General features: G+C 42.9%; 1 protein-coding gene across 1 annotated transcript in view; it reads left to right on the top strand.

Annotated features, from left to right (window-relative positions):
• The window catches only part of CFAP54 (cilia and flagella associated protein 54), a 315,059-nt gene that overhangs the window by 174,855 nt on the left and 123,217 nt on the right, over window positions 1-16,987 (top strand). The window contains exons 40-43 of the mRNA XM_074983979.1: window positions 2,256-2,364; window positions 5,319-5,471; window positions 14,726-14,920; window positions 15,758-15,845. Coding sequence (XP_074840080.1) covers window positions 2,256-2,364; window positions 5,319-5,471; window positions 14,726-14,920; window positions 15,758-15,845 — 545 coding nt within the window. The remainder of the gene's footprint in view (window positions 1-2,255; window positions 2,365-5,318; window positions 5,472-14,725; window positions 14,921-15,757; window positions 15,846-16,987) is intronic.

Here is a 16,987-nt window from a genome sequence, read left to right as displayed (position 1 = left end):
GCAGAAGCACATCAGTCTAACTCAGTCTAATAACAGGTCAGATATTAGGAAAGATCTCCCAGGCAGGCCTTCTGAAGAGGGGCAGGGTGATTGGCAAAGTGGACAACCATCCTGGGTTCAAGCAATTCAAAATGGCCTTTGGCTGCCAGCTGCAGCAGCCAGAACCCTGGGCCCCTTAAATTGCCACTGGAGTTCTGCACGGCATGCTCCGGACAGCACTGAAGGCTGCCTGGGAAGGCATGGAGCACTCTTAGTCTCATTGTCCATGCCTTCTGGGGCTGCACATCTGCCTCTCCATGCCTTGCTCAGGGTGTCAGGGAGGATATCAGCTCAACTGCAGCCAAGAAAGATGGCCCTGATGAAATCCATTATGCTTAAGGGGCATTAAAGGAAAAGAAATGTGCTGAAGAAGAAGCTGGTGAAGGTTCAGCAGCTAGTGAACCTAGAGCTCCTTTCCAAAAAAGAGAGCAGAGGCCTCTTGCTTAAGAAGCACCAGATAATCTAATTAATACACCCTGGCTTCAAGGTTCCTGAAACAAAGACTGTTTCCTGGAGCAGTGTAGAAGTAAGGAACTAGAGCACACTAGTTGGACTGAACCAGAGAGGGTGAATACCTTGCATATAGCTAAGGTCCTACTGGTGACTACTGTTAATCAATGAATCTCCCAGAAAGGAGTGTGTTCTTTAATAAAGATGTCCGCCTGGACTTCTTTATAACTTGGGGGGAAAGGAAATAGTTACAAGGTCCATGTGGTTTGCCAGACCTACCTGAAAGGGAGTACACTGGGTAACCTCCATGCTATCATAGGGTGATAATCTAAATTTGAGGCCTAAAATGCTTGACAGTATTCCTTTAAACTAACAATATATGTCTAGCTTCTGTATGTACTTCTTTATTAATTAAATTGTGGCCCCTGAGGGGCTGTTTTGTTGCTATGTACCTGAATGCTTAACACATAAAAAGGACGATTACTCATAAGCCATATCTACATGGCCCGTTAGCAGAGCACTTCTGCCAGCAGCACTGTGCTAATGACAGTTCACAAAATTGCAAATGGAGGATGCTTTGCAAACTTGCATGGCTAATTAGCATAGCTGCGTGAGATTTTGCTGTCAGCGGGGGGTGCCAGCAATACAGAGGCCATGTGGATGTGCCTAAGGGCCTGGCGACAAAGGGGGCTTAGCCAGCAGAGGCACGTCCACACGGCCTCTGTACTGCTGGACCCCCCCACACCCGACAGCAAAATCTCACATGGCTAGGCTAATTAGCCATGCAAGTTTGCAAATCATCCTCCATTTGCAATTTTGTGAACTGTCATTACCATAGCACTGCAGACGGTAGCACTGTGCTAGCGGGCTGTGAAGATGTGACCATATTGAAGAAGCCCGGATACTTAAAAAGCCAATGAAGAACATGAGAAAACTGAATTCATACATTCAACAGTTTTCTTCCACTCAAAGTTATGATTCTATATATTTGGTAAACATAAAGACAGCCAGCAAATTCAGTGGTAAAACCTCAATGGCAGAAAAAAAAATTAAAATTAAATTGTACTAAAATCCAGTGTGTAATAATCTATTCAGTATATTACTATCAGGTAGTATAAAAGTAACTATAGTTTTGAAAGCACTGTCTCATGGCATAGGAAGAACTAATTTAAATAATCATATTTAATATGTTAGTTCAGAGATACAAACAGCCAGCTTTGAGAGGAAGGGCATGATACTCTTTGCAGACATGTATTGGTCCAAATCCTCAGCTGGTGTGAATTGGAATAGTTTCATTGAAGTTAGTGTAACTCTACATTTACAGCCATTCTAGATAGCTAACCCATTAACAATAACGGACTTTTAAACTGTCTAAAGGAGCACACCAGGATTCTTAGTCAGTTGTCCTTATAATACAATAAGCTTAATATTTTATGAGAAATATGACAGAATGAAAGCTGTGATATTTAACAGTGTAGTGTATATCAATGTATGGTTCTTAATTCTGGCAAGCAAGAAATGAGGTATAGTTTTAATTATATAAATCTTAGTCGTAAATTTCCAAACCTGAAATCCTGAAGTTAGGCATGTGACTTTACATCTAGATTTTTAAATAAGAGGCCTCATTTTCAGAGATCCAGAACATCTGAAGCTCTTGTTGATTTATATGGCAATTGAGGTGCTTAGCATTTTTGAAAATCAGGCATCTTTTATTTAGGCATCTAAATAGAGTATAAATGAGTAAGTGAGAACACTTTCTTTTTTAGATAAATTGCAGAAACTTCATTGGAACTTCATTGCATATTGGCAGCACATTTAATGAAGTGACAGTTTCTGGACACCATTTTGTTCCTGAGATACCAAATGTTTATACAGGTTAGAACACATATAAGAGTAATCCAATCTTTTCTTTCTCCGAAAGTTTTGTTTTGCATTAACTGCATGGATAGCAGTTTTTTATTTCAGAAGCTGGAAAAAGCTACTAGCGGGGAAACAGTTCTGGATTTTATTTTAACAAATAGGGAAGAACTCGTTGAGAATTTGAACGTGGAAGGTAGCCTGGGAGAAAGGGACCATGACATCGCAGAGTTCATGATTCCGAGCAATAGTGAAAGGGAGAACAGCAAAATAGAGACAATGGATTTCAGGAAAGCAAATTTTAGTAGACTCACAGAACTGGTATTTAAGGTCCCGTGGGAAGCAAGATCAGGAGCCAAAACAGCTGAGGAGAATTAGCAGTTTTTCAAAGGGACATTAGTAAGGGCACAGGAGCAAACTATACTACTGCCTAGGAAAGCTAGAAAGTATGGTAAAAGACCTCCTTGGCTTAGTCAGGAGATCTTGCATGATCTCAAAATCAAAAAGGAGTATATAAAAAGTGGAAAGTAGGAGAAAGTACAAAAGATGTCTGTAAGCAAACAATGTGTGTATGCTGGAGCAAGATCAGAAAAGCCAAGGCACAGAAAGAGCTCAAATTAGCTAGAGACGTAAAACGTAACAAGAAGTCATTCAATAAATATATTAAAAGCAAGATGAAGACCAAGGACAGGGTAGGCCCGCTACTCAGTGAGGCGGGAGAAACAATATCAGGAAACCTGGAAATGGCAGAGGTGCTTAATGACTTCTTTGTTTCTGTCTTCACCAAGAAGGCCGATGCAGAAATGCCCAACATAATGCATGCTAGTGGGAAGGAGGTAGGTTTTGAGGATAAAATACATAAAGAACAAGTTAAAATTACTGAGAAAAATTAGATATCTTCAAGTCACCAGGGCCTAAAGAAACACATCCTAGAATACTTAGGGAGCTGATAGAGGAGGTTTCTGAGCCTTTAGCTATCATCTTTGAAAAGTCCTGGAAGTCGGGAGAGACTCCAAAAGACTGGAAAAGGGCAAACATAGTGCCAGTTTGTAAAAAGGGAAAAAAAAGAACAACCCAGGAAACTACAGACCAGTCAGTTTAACTTCTGGGCCAGGAAAGATAATGGAGCAAATGATTAAGGAATTCATCTGCAAACATCTGGAAGAAAATAAGGTGATAGGCAACAGCCAGCATGGATTTGTAAAAACAAATCATGTCAGACCAATCTGATAGCCTTTTTTGACAGGATAACAAGTCTTGTGGATAAGGGAGACGTGGTGGGTGTGGTATAGACTTTAGTAAGGCATTTGACATGGTCTCACATGATCTTATCAATAAAGGAAGCAAATGCAACTTAGATGGGGCCACTATAAGGTGGGTGCATAACTGCTGGATAACCGTTGTCAGAGAGTAGTCACTAATGGTTTGCAGTCATGCTGGACGGGCATAACAGGTGGGATTCAGCAGGGATCTGTTTTGGGACCAGTTCTATTCAATATCTTCATCAATGATTTAGATATTGGCATAGAGAGTATGCTTATTATGTTTGCAGAGGATACCAAGCTGGGAGGAGTTGCAACTGCTTTGAAGGATAGGGTGATAATTCAGAATGATCTGGACAAACTGGAGAACTGGTCTGAGGTAAAGAGGATGAAATTTAATAAGGACAAATGCAAAGTACTCCATGTAGGAAGAAACAATCAGCTTCATATATACAGAATGGGAAGTGACTGTGTGGGAGGGAGTACTGTGGAAAGGGACTTAGGGATCATAGTGGACAACAAGCTAAATATGAGTAAACGGTGTGTTACTGTTGCCAAAAAAGCAAGCGTGATTCTGGGATGTATTAACAGGACTGTTGTGAGCAGCCCGTGAGAAGTCATTCTTCCGCTCTACTCAGCGTTCATTAGGCCTCAAATGGAGTAGAGTGTCCAGTTCTGGCCACCACATTTCAAGAAAGATGTGGAGAAATTGGAAAGGGTCCAGAAAAGAGCAACAAGAATGACTGAAGATCTAGAGAACATAAGCTATGAGGGAAGACTGAAAGAACTGAGCTTGTTTAGTTTAGAAAAGAGAAGATTTAGAGGAGACATGATAGCAGTTTTCAAGTACCTAAAAGAGGGTTAGAAGGAGAAAGGAGAAAAATTGTTCTCCTTGGCCTCTGAGGTTAGGACAAGGAAAAATGGGCTTAAACTGCAGAAAGGGACATTAGGAAAAACTTCCTAATTGTCAGGGTAGTTAAACATTGGAATGAGTTACTTAGGGAAGTTGGGAAATCTCCATCACTGGAGATATTTAAGAGCAGGTTAAATAGACATCTATCGGGGATGATCTAGATGGTGTTGGTCCTGCCAAGAGGGCAGGAAATTGTACTCGATGACCTCTTGAGGTCCCTTCCTGTTCTAGTGTTCTATGATTCTATGTTTGTCTTGTCATGAGTTCTCTCTTCTATACAGAATTGGAAGCTGTTGAATTGTGTTTTTACAAATGTATGAGTGCCTCAAATGTTGTTTTGAAAGGGACTAGTTAGCTCATGTGGGTTGTGATGGTAAAAAGATTAGAATAGATTTCAAATCTATTCAGATTGGACCAGGATAATAGTAATAAGTTTAAAGTCTTCAGAAGGAAAAAGAAGACATAGTTCTAAATATCAAATATGCATCAAGATAGAACATACAAGAAAGGGTATGTAGGTTGACTTAAAGAAGTTGGATAAAATCACTGAATAGATGACATTGAGAGTACAATATAGTATCATTGCTCTCACTTCTGATGCAACAGTAAAGCATACCTGAAAATTTTAAAAATGTTCTTGATTATCTCCTAATGCTTTATTTGTATGTTAATAAACCAACTGCAAAAAATCTAATCAAATAATGTCTAAAAGCTGAGAAATTTTTCACCTATGTCTTTGCTCTTAGATTTTAACCATAAAATATGAATAAGTGTTTCTAATTACTTTTTCCTTTCAGATGGAAGTCAACCCAAAGTCCTAGTTTGTGTCCCTCTTGATGTAACAGACACATTGAAATGTTTCAGAGAAACCCTAGAAAAATCTAAATACCACAGCAGAGCACTTAGACACAGCAGAAAATTGCTTTCACTATTTCTTGCTCACACACAAGGTAAGTTGATTGTTACCGTAAAGGGCTCATTGTAAGATCCCCTATTATAAAGGACTGCATATAGTACATATTTTAGTAGAAAATATTGAAAAATGAATTTTTAAAATTGAGTGATAGTTGTTGAGTGTAAGATAATAGCCACTTTTATTTAAAGAAAAAGTCTGAATTTTTGTAAGGCCAAAATTTAACCAATTTTTTTCTCTTTAAGGACACCCGAATATTTATCTCTTTAGGCATATAAGAGAATCCTAGTCTTCACTACTGCTTATTTCAGTCACTGCAGCTTTCATTATCCATTTAATTATTGTCCTGTTTTTGGCCTGAGTTGTTGGCCAATATTTGATCCTCCTGGGGCTTGTCTACACAGGCTCCCTACTTCGAAGGGAGCATGGTAAGTAGGGTGTCGAGAGATTATTAATGAAGTGCTGCACTGCATATGCAGCACTTCATTAAGCTAATTCTCCGTTGCGGCAACTCTGAAGTGTTACAACTTCAAAATGCCAGCTCGTGTGTAGCTGCGGCTAACCCGTCAGTACTTTGAAGTGCCAGGGCAACTGAAGTCCCTTTGCTCCTTAAAGACTAACAGTTTTATTTAATAGGTAATGAGTTTTTGTGGGAAACAACCACTTCCTCAGATTTGAACCTGATGTTGCATCTGATGAAGGGGGTCGCCTGCCCTTCACCCTGAAAGCTCATTTCCTAATAAATAAAATTGTTAGTCTTTAAGGTGCTACAGCACTGACTTTTTTTTTTTTGGTAAAGCAAAAGACTAACGTGGCAACCCTTCTGAGACTACCTTGTATTGAGATATACAGTCTTATTGCAGCTGTGTTGGCCCCAGGATGTTAGAGAGAGAATGTGGGTGAGGTAATATTTTTTGTTGGCCTAACTTCTCTTGGTGAGAGAAGCAAACTTTTCAGGCTCAGGATCTGAAGAAGTATCGTGGGGTAGCCATGTTAGTGTATCTGCAAAAGCAATGAGAAGTCCTGTGGCACCTTTCGTGGGCAAAGACCCACTCCATCAGATGCAATGTGTCTGATGAAGCGGGTTTTTGCCCACAAAAGCTTATGCTCCAAAATATCTGTTAGTCTATAAGGTGCCACAGAACTTCTCATTGTCTTTGAGGATTTGAAGAAGACACTCTCAGTATCTGTGTATAGCTGTAGCTGTGGTCCAGCAGCTCTAATCCTAACAGCTTGTCAGCAATGCAAGGCTGTGTCTACACGTGCCCCAAACTTCGAAATGGCCATGCAAATGGCCATTTCGAAGTTTACTAATGAAGCGCTGAAATGCATATTCAGCGCTTCATTAGCATGCGGGCGGCAGCGGCACTTCGAAATTGATGAGTCTTGCCGCCGCGCGGCGCGTCCAGATGGGGCTCCTTTTCGAAAGGGCCCCGCCTACTTCGAAGTCCCCTTATTCCCGTGAGCTCATGGGAATAAGGGGACTTCGAAGAAGGTGGCGTCCTTTCGAAAAGGAGCCCCGTCTGGACGCGCCGCGCGGCTGCAAGGCTCGTCAATTTCGAAGCGCCGCTGCCGCCCGCATGCTAATGAAGCGCTGAATATGCATTTCAGCGCTTCATTAGTAAACTTCGAAATGGCCATTTGCATGGCCATTTCGAAGTTTGGGGCACGTGTAGACGTAGCCCAAGAGTCAAAGTATGGCTTTCACCAGCCTTGGTGCAGGGTGACTCCAACACAATCCCATTTTCAAGTTTTCCCAAAAATGTGTCCTGCCCTCTCCAGTCCTCTCCTGAATGGTTTAGTTTAGTTATTAACAGTCTGTTGCCCCCTTAAAAGATCAGTCAGTATTCAACAGTCTGCTACTTTCACTGGATTTACCAAACAGTTCACACACTGCACTGGATTGGTTCAGATTTTTTAAAAAAAGTTTATTGACAAAAAGAGTATCTGATCTGAAGTACTAATGTCAAATGATTACAAGAACAATACAGAGAAAATGTTTTTTAGTAGCTAACGCTGAACAGACTGATTTTGGTTCTAGCTAAAATCCATACCTTATGTTCCCATGAACAGGGCTAACCAAATTCTCAAATCCTGTCAGAGTTTAAAGGCTGGTTCTTTTGCTTTAGGTGTGAAAAAGAGAGATCTGGGGCTTTTCTACCCCTTTCCTTTATACCTTTATTCCTTTTCTACCCCTTTCCTTTCTACCCCTTTCCTAACTTTTAAAGTGAGTGCTTCTGAGAGTTACCCTTCAAACCAGATAGTAACAGAGAGGTAGCTGTGTTAGTCTGTATGCTGAGAAAACAAAACAACAGTCGTAGCATTTTAAAGACTAACATGAAAGTTCATCACCTAGTAAATTATTTTGTTAGTCTTTAAAGTGCTACATGAGTGCTGTTTTGTTTCTTTCAAACCAAAGTTTATTCAAAGGGCAAAGAAGGTGATATAGAGTGTGGTGGTGAAGGAAGCTCCATGTTCTTTGCTTTGTCTTCTGATATCTCTTCTTGTTGTCTAGAGGACCCTGTTTACTACTTATGAGTAAACTGCGGTAAAATTTATTGTTCAGAATTCTTCTGCCTGGTCAGGGATATCTGGTTTTGAACATTTGCTAAAGAAGATTTTACGTATAATATTGCTGCATACATTTCACCATGACATTATTAACTAGGGAGTTATTAGTTTTCATCTGATATCCCACAAGGCATATTTTGTACAATGATTATTATAATATTATGCAGGGTCTGAATGCTTTACAAAAGTATATAATAATTGTGGTTCCTTTAGGTCACACTCACCTAACTTATCTCATCTTGCACTTCAGTGATGATGCATATATAAGGTTCCAATAGTGTCTTGGTGAAGAGCACATTCCTTAGAAGTGTGCAATTTTCAGGTCTTTCCTTAAGAAAATTAAGAAGACAGAAGAGGCTTGCCAAAAACTTTAGTGAAGGGGCCTGTGCACTCATCTTCAGATCCTGGAGTGGCTGAGACTGATAAGGCATGAGCAAACCTCTTCAGGAACTGTTCTGGTGGGCTCAGAATTAGCTCACAGCTCTGAAATTTAGGTCCCAAAGAAACCATCTTTCTGATCAGGAAAAGGAGGGAGCATTACCTTACTGTCACATTCTGGGGTACAGTTCAGCTCAATGAGGGGCTGTGCCATAGCACAATATTGGGTGCCTTACAATGCCTTGCTAAAGTAGGCCACTCACAAACAGCTGTATAATGTGCAAGTGCCTGTGTGTAGCCGCAGCCTGCCAGCCACATACAGGTTGCACTTCTGGTGTACCTGGTTATACTGCTTTAGTTATAGTGCAGGATGACCCAAACACATCCCCAGTCTTAGATTTTCCCCCAAGAACTGTATGTCTTGTTCTGCCTAGCCCTCTTCTGGACAATACTAATTGTAATAAGTTGATTATTTCTTTAAAATAATATATACACAACTTTGGGCAGGGCTGTGGTATTTGGAACATATGCTAATAGCATCATATGACATATGCATATTACATTAGGGAAATCTTAAAACTTCACATACAGTGTTTCCGCACATAATTTATTGGGATGATACTGACTAGCAAATTATGTGTTCAATGATGCCTTACAAGTCATACTTTGTATAAAGATTGTTACAATAGTGTGTGCAATATGAATACAGAGATACATTCTCTCATTGAGAGAGACTACTTGACTACTGTTCTCCAGAGTCTAGCATACCTAATGGGATGCAAACAACAGTGCTGTTTAATAGACGTAACTGGCTTAATGCTAAAACTAATTAATAGGTCTTGTCAAAAAAGTGTTGACCAAATATTTTTACAATGGAAATCAAAACCTTTTGCTAACATTTATGTTTTTGTAAAAAAATTCATTGGGAAAGGGTCTCAGATCTATGAGAGAATGTTAGTGAGGAGGAGCAAGAGATCCGTGCTCCAAAATAGCTAAGCACTTGCATGGGATGGGGAGACCCAGCTTCAAGTCTCTGCTCTACCTAATTCAGAGCAGGGATTTAAACCTGGATCTTGTACATCTCAGATGAGTGCCCAAGCCATGGAGCTGTTTGATTTTTCTGAAGTGGGGACAAGAGCGCTCCATCTCTTCCTCTCTTTCTCCACATCCCCTCTCCCCCCAGAATTCAGTTCTGGATCTTTAGAAGCTTCTCATGAAGGTTTTGTTGAAGCATATATGAAAAGTTTTGGTTCCAACAAAAAAATAGTTGAAATGTTCCCAAGCAGCTCTAGTTACTACTTAGACGGTTCAGACAGCGTCTGCTAAAAAGAGAAAGAGATACCAGAGGAGGAGACAATTTCCCTCCTCCTTCATCATCTGTTCACCTTCCAGTGTCATCGTAACAGCAGCAAATTTGACTTCATGTTTGGTAGCCATATGCGTTTGCTGGAGTATCTTTTCCCTCTCCCAAGCCCCTGTAAATATTTTTCATTGAGGCTGATATGTAGCTCTTAACTTCCAGGCACTTGTTTTTACATAGTCATCTATCCTGTTCATTCTCCTGAGGTTCTAAGTGGGTATTTTCCACTATCTATAGAGTGCTTTACCATTTGATCTGTTGGCAGCACTAGGGGTCCTTATTATGTGAGAGAACAAGGAATCCAGATTTACCTGTACCTCAATGATTGGCTCATTTGAGAAAAATTCCCTCATCATGTGACCAGCTCCACATGTTGCTTTTTACAGTTTATACAGACAGGGTGAAAGATCAAGCTAGTGAGACACAGAGATTATTCAGGCAAATTCTTCTTAAATTAAACTATACTAAGAATATGCTAATTTAGACCGCCCCTTCAACATTATAGTTTACTTCACAATGGCTTAGGCAGCTACACAGCTCCATTAGTGGTGGGTGAATGTTTCCTTTGGGGAGGCAGTAGTTCCCTTACACAGGCCCTGCCCCTTCCCTTCCTTCCCTGTGTCCTTGCTCTCTTCCCTTCCCTTTCCTTTGCATCCCTTGTTCCTGTTCACTGCAAGCTTGTCCAACCAAATCCCAGAACCCAAGCAAATTATTTTTTGAAAAACTTTCTCCTTTTCTGCAATTTCTACATAATGAAGCATGTTTTGTATCATGTACCAGATATGCAGAAGGCACCAAATTAAAACACCAATTTGAGAACAGGAAATGTCAGACACAGGTGTTTTATATACACCAATAGCTGACATGCAGGCAGCTTGCAAATGCCCTGAACCCCTCTCATTGATCCTGAGAACACATAATGGCAAGCACCAGTAAAAGCTAATTGAGAAATCTCTGTCTTTTCTTCACGCAATAAACCAAAGTGTCAGGCCTCAGCATCACCTGACATTTGCCTTCTGACTGTAAGAAAATGACTGGAATCAGTCTGCAAAAGTTACAACCTCATTCTCACTTTTTCCTGCAAATAAGCTTGAACCCTTCCTGTGTTTATTGTTTCAAGAGTGGTAAGTACCTCAGGCAATGAATACGAATTGCCAAGGACATTGATCCTGTCACTAAAATACAAGCAAGTTGCTGCTTCAGCAACAATTGCACCCATTGAGCTCACAGATCCAAGAGGGCAAAATGTCCCAGGTTGGTGGTACCAACTTTATGTACTAGACTGGCTGACCCAGTATTCCCAGCAGTGAAGAAACCAAATCCTCAGAACTGTTCTCGTCAGGCAAATGTAACCTTTCATGTATGGAAAAGAGTTGAGACTGAAAAAAGTTGAGACCTAATCTATCAGTGCCTTCTTGTCTTCCTGCCCTGCCCATCGCAGAATTTGAACAAGTGAAAAAAACTTAATTGCCCAACCCAGGCTTTTGCTTATATGTGGGAATGCTCTGATGGGTCCTGGCCAGGGGGGTCGGGGGGGACGGGTCATTTCTCCTAGCCATTTATTGCTCTGCCTAGCTCCATTTAGCTAGTCCTGGTGCCACAAAAGATCGAGGCCTCCCTGCAGCATACATACAGCATAAGGCTGGCTGGCTTACCTGCATCTTTGTCTAGCTCTTTGAAAAGTGATGATGTGTGAGTCTGGGTGGAACCCTTCTCTCACTACCTCTGCCTCTTCTGGCAAATTGCTGGAGGAATCATCCCATAAAGGATAGGAGGAGGAGTCATCCCATAAAGTCGCAAAGTGAAATTCTCCTGTTATGCAGGGCAGTGCCTACTGTTGAATGTAGCAGATGGCTGTTGAACACAGCAAAAAAGTTTTGAAATTGTAAAAAACACTTTGCAAAATTGCATTTCTCAGCACTTTCCATCCATTGACCTCAAAGCACCTAATCAAAACCAATGAATTTACACAAACTGCTGTGAGACAGGCAAGTATTATTATTAACCCTTTTTCAGATAAGAAACTGAGGAACAAAATAATTAAGTTCCTTATCCACTTTAAAAAAATCAGTGGAAAACCTCTGAGATGAAGCCTTAAATGAGGGGTTCGGTGTCACACTGGAAGTCTGTGACAGGAGAGCCATTTATAAGATCCTGCATCTTCACATTTCTAGCAGTGGGTAGTACAGACCCATGCTGCCCTGAGGTGGGGAGATCACCCTGCAACCACCACTTCCCTCCATATAGGTACTCAGCAGTGAGGCTGCACTTGACCCTGACACAGTGTAAGGGCTGGCCTAGCTTATCTATGCCAGGCATACCAGGTGTTGCTGGGCAGGCTCAGCCCAGCATGATAAAGTGTGATGGGGCTTAGTGTAGGGGGAATCCAGGAGTGGAGCAGTTTGCATGTGGGCAGTTCAGTGGGAAATCTGGATGTACAGAACTTTGTTGTGGGGCACTGGGTGTAGGAGCAATGAAACTCTGGTTGGGCTCAGTGGAGCGGTGGGGGGTTGATGGGGAGGAACTGGGGAAGTGGGGCTTGAAGGGTGGAGGAATCCAGGTGTAGCTTGCTGGAGCTCAGTGTAGTGGGTGTCAGGGAGTGGTGGAAGGGAGTTGTTGGATGGGGCCAGGTAGGAGCAGGGATTGTCAGGAGGAGGGTTAGATGGGCCTGCTTAACAGGGGAGCCCCAGCTGCTGCATGATGGACACCTTCTACCCTGCGATTCCCTTCCCTCCCTTTCTTTTCCACCCCTCCCCTCATTCCCCATCCTTCCCCACTTCCTCTTCCCCCACCTCCTGTTAGCCGGTGGCCGGGTAATGTGCGGTGAGGTACTCCCCTGGGTCCTAAACATCCCAGTTTTGTTTACTGTTAGAGCAGGCAGCTCCTAGCACTCTCACCCACGGCCAGGCTGTAGTAACCAAACGGTTAAAGTTCTTTTGTTGTGCCGGCTGTGTTGCAGTGACAAAAGGATAACCGGGTCAGGCTCAGAGCTTAACTAGTTACAAATTTATTTAAGCTACAGTTATAAGCGTGCGGTTACAAAAGGCTATTGTTTACTTCTTATATGCTAGCAAAGTACAGGTGTTAACAAGTTACGTTACAATCCAATACAAAGATATCTGTTACCATCTAACACAATGATATCTTGACACAACGACATCTAGTTACAGAGCTCTAATTCTTTAGCTGTGCACAAAAAGTCGGAGACCTAGCATGGGTGTATCTTACCCTCTCTGCGTCTCTCGATACCAGCGTAGCCAAGCTGGATCGGTCACTCAGTTCCGCGGAAAGACGAATACGAGGTTGGGCGTCCCCAGTTGTGGACCTCGGGAGGCAATCACCTGACCCGACCAGCAGGTAGTTGGTGGAAAGCACTCAATGTTAGAGTTCTGCTGGACCCATCTTTTATACCCCTCTGGGTTACGTATGCTCTTTCTTATCTATGGTGCCAGATCATACTGGTCTGTCTTTGTGACGGCAGTTTGTTACAAGGGCATTTCTTACTTAATTTGCACTTGTAAGACAGGAGATAAGCAATTTAGGAGTACAGGACATTCTTTTTTGTGTGGGCGGGGCACTTCCCCTTCTGGGATGGTTGTGTGGTCATCATATCCATCAATGCCAGCTGGGGTGATTTCTTGAGGGTCCCCCCCCCTCATGTTGACAGTTTGGCCTGTTAGCCTTCTATCTGTACTTTCTGCTTCTCAGGGTCACGATAAGCCAGCACATCTGGGCCTCAATGAGGGCATCAAAGACTGTGCTGTCAGCAGCCGTTTCCGTGCCCTGTGTGCTCCTCAGTGCGGGGGGCAGCGAGCAAGCTGGCTTGTAAGGGGAAGACTTTGTCTGGCTACACCTCCTCACCCTCTCTTCCCTCATTTCCCTCATGCCCACCCCTACCCATGCACACAGAATAGGAGACTGACAGGCGCCAGCACCCAGCCAGCAGGCTGCCTTCAACTGTCCAGATAATACACACCCTGGGGCAATCTGCAAGCTGGGCAGCCCTGCTTTTGAAATTTGAGCATGTATGTTCCATGCAGATTCCAAGGCAGGCCGCTGAGAAGGCTCCCTGCTATTGAGTCTTCCCTGCTGCCCCAGAACCTACCTGAACCATAACAAAAAAACATCAGTGGCATGGAACCAGCTGGGGTTTGTGCAGCACTTGTGTGGGAAGGCAGAGCCTCCCTTTGCCTTAAGGGATGTCCATGCTCGGCTCCTCTGAGAAGGGTTCCAATCTGAGAAATATGCAGGGCACCAAGAAACAGTTACCTTATATGTCAACTGTGGTTCCTCTATGAGTGTATTCCATGACCCAGGCTCCTTCCACATTATTACAGAGTCCTATAACACCTTGATTCTATATCAGCAAAGGAACTGAGGGACACGTGGGGTCACCCCAATTTTTATGCCATGGGATGCATAAGGACATTCTCAGTGCATCTGGACAATGTGTCCTGAAGAACCACAGTTAATGGAAATATAAAACATATCTACATTCATTCCAGCTCCCATCAGTGTTTAAAATAGTAACTCAAAGAACACATCATAATTTGATGCAGACCTCTGGGTTGACATTGTGTTGAATTGCTGACTGAGTTTCTGGTCTAGAAATGTCTCCTTAAAGGCTAGTATCTGGCAAGTGGGAATATATTGAAACTTGCTTGTTAACATGCTTTCAGACTAAATCCAGAGTATAAATAGTGCTGAGTGTATCATTTATTCAGAGCAAATTATTATACCGTAGGGACAGAAAATATTTCTGAAAAATTCAGCCTAATTTTCTTCTCCCATGTTTATTCATTTCTGATCACAAGTTGCTTAGTCCTATTTCCTTTTAACCTGCTATTATAAAGACCAGAAATGCTATGTAAAAATCATACACTGGAAATATTTTGTTTGGGTGATATGGGTATAGAAACATTTATGTGAAGAAAATGTGGCTGAAAGCCATGTTTAGTAAATAAATTATATTTCTGACCTAGAAACCTTTGGAAGAGTAACCCATCAGGGCTTTTCAAATGGAAAAGTGGGATTTAGTGAGGGTGCTGAACTGACATTTCTCCCAACACCACCTGATCTTTCTCAAGAAAAATTTAAATTCCCCAGTATGATCCAAAGCAGACCACTGCCTCAGTCACAGCTCTCAGTAGTTGTCTCTTCATTTGAAAAAACTATTGGTAAGATATTTACATATTTATGTTTACAGCTAATACAGACAACTTTGAATGTATATGTTCATGTTCTTCTTTGTGCAGTTTTATTCTCCACCCTGGCGCATCAGGTATTCCCTATCCACAGCATAATCTTTCTGGGACAGCCTCTATCCCTCCCTTAAAAGTAAATTTCCCAGTATGATCAAAAATAAGCCAATAATACCTCCATCAAAATTTCCAGGAGTTATCTCTTCATAGGAAAATCTTCACTGAAGTTGATTACTTCAGTGGAACAACACTCATTTTAGCTGCTGGAATTAAGGGTGCAGCTCCCACTGGTGTGAAGAGGTTTCCATTGTATACAGGGTTTATAGTTTGATTCAATGGCTGTCAGCACCTACATTATAAAAATTGTTCCAGCACCCCTGCTCATTTCACCTGCTGAGAATTTGGCTCCTGTTTTTATCATCTGAAGTGCCCCTTTACTTATCTTTACTGACTTTTCCCGGAAACCATTTGACAGCTAAGGGAGGGTATGGCTTTTTAAACAGCTGTATGCAACCTGTAAAAATGAGAGAGAGAGAATTACATTTATATACTGAGTACTTATTTTCAAAGAAGCTTTGTCTGTTTAGTAGGTGTGAAACAGATTTGTGTGTATGCCCTGCTGTTGTTCCATTTGGAGTTTGTGGGAACAGGATTGAGTCCACAGTCACATTTGAAATTACAATATCCCCATGTCCTCAGAAATGTTACGTAAAATGTTCATAATCTCATTTACTACATCATGTTTGTAAATCAATTTTTCTTGAATAGCTGTTCAAGTTTTAATAGACGTTTTTTTCTATTGATGAAAAACAGAAATCCTTCACGTAAATAATCAGCAAGACCTCAAGGTACAGGCTCTGCATGAACTTGGAAATCTTCACTTTTATGCAGGAAAGAAGAGGTACATAGTTACTGGTGAATAGTAAACACAAAAATGACACAAGTTTTATTTTTATAATCTATTTTTCTCAACAGCTCTCTGGGGTTCAGCTCTTATGTGAGTTAATTTGCTGCCAAACATTTCCATATTGTTCTCCTCATATTTTTTTTCTTCCTACTAGCTATATTAGTGAATGGCTCTCTTTAGCCGTGTCTACACGTGCCGGCTACTTCGAAGTAGCCACGCCAACTTCGAAATAGCACCTGCCACGTCTACACGTGGCGAGCGCTATTTTGAAGTTGAAATCGACGTAAGGCGGCGAGACGTTGAAGTCGCTATCCCCATCAGGAGATGGGAATAGCACCCTACTTCGACACTGAACATCGAAGTAGGGCACGTGTAGACAATCTGCGTCCTGCAACATCGAAAGAGCGGGGTCCGCCATGGTGGCCATCAGCTGAGGGGTTGAGAGACGCTTTCTCCAGCCCCTGAGCTCTATGGTTGCCGCATGCAGCACCCCCTTAAAGCTCCCCGCCCCCTGCATTCCTGTGCAGGAAGCTGAGAGCACGTGCAGGCGGCAGCACTGCCACATGGCCAGTCTGCACGCCCACAGCAGCCCCAATCCACCACCCCCGCAGTGATGGCCGCTCGCCAGCCCCCAAACGCCCCCAGTTCACCCCCCTCCAAGGGGAGCCAGGGCTCCCAGCCAGCCAGGGAAGAGGCAGCGGGGCCCCTCCTGGACGGAGGCCGAGATCTGGGACCTGCTGGGGCTCTGGAGCGAGGAGGAGGTGCTCCAGGTAATGGGGAGCAAGAGGCGGAATGCGGATGCGTTCACTCGGCTGGCCGAGGGCCTGGCTGCCCGGGGTCACCTTGCCTGCACTCCTGACCACGTCAGGAGTAAGGTTAAGGAGCTGCGGCAGGGTTATGCCTGGGCCCGGGACATAGCCAGCCAATCTGGGGCCGCCCCTGCCGCTTGCCCCTTTTACAGGGAGCTCAGGTCCATCCTGGGCCCCCGGTACACCTCCTTCCCCCCGGCCACCCTTGACACATCGGGCAATGAGCCCCAGCAGGCCCCAGAGACGGAGTCTGCCCCGGAGGCAAGCCCTGCACACCGGGGCCCCCCCAAGGAGCCCACCCCTGGGATGCTGGAGGAAGAGGAGGGG

Source organism: Carettochelys insculpta, chromosome 1 (genome assembly GCF_033958435.1).
Source record: "Carettochelys insculpta isolate YL-2023 chromosome 1, ASM3395843v1, whole genome shotgun sequence".
Taxonomy (NCBI): domain Eukaryota; kingdom Metazoa; phylum Chordata; order Testudines; family Carettochelyidae; genus Carettochelys; species Carettochelys insculpta.
Note: the sequence above shows the minus strand (reverse complement) of the source record. Positions and strands in the feature narration are given on the sequence as shown.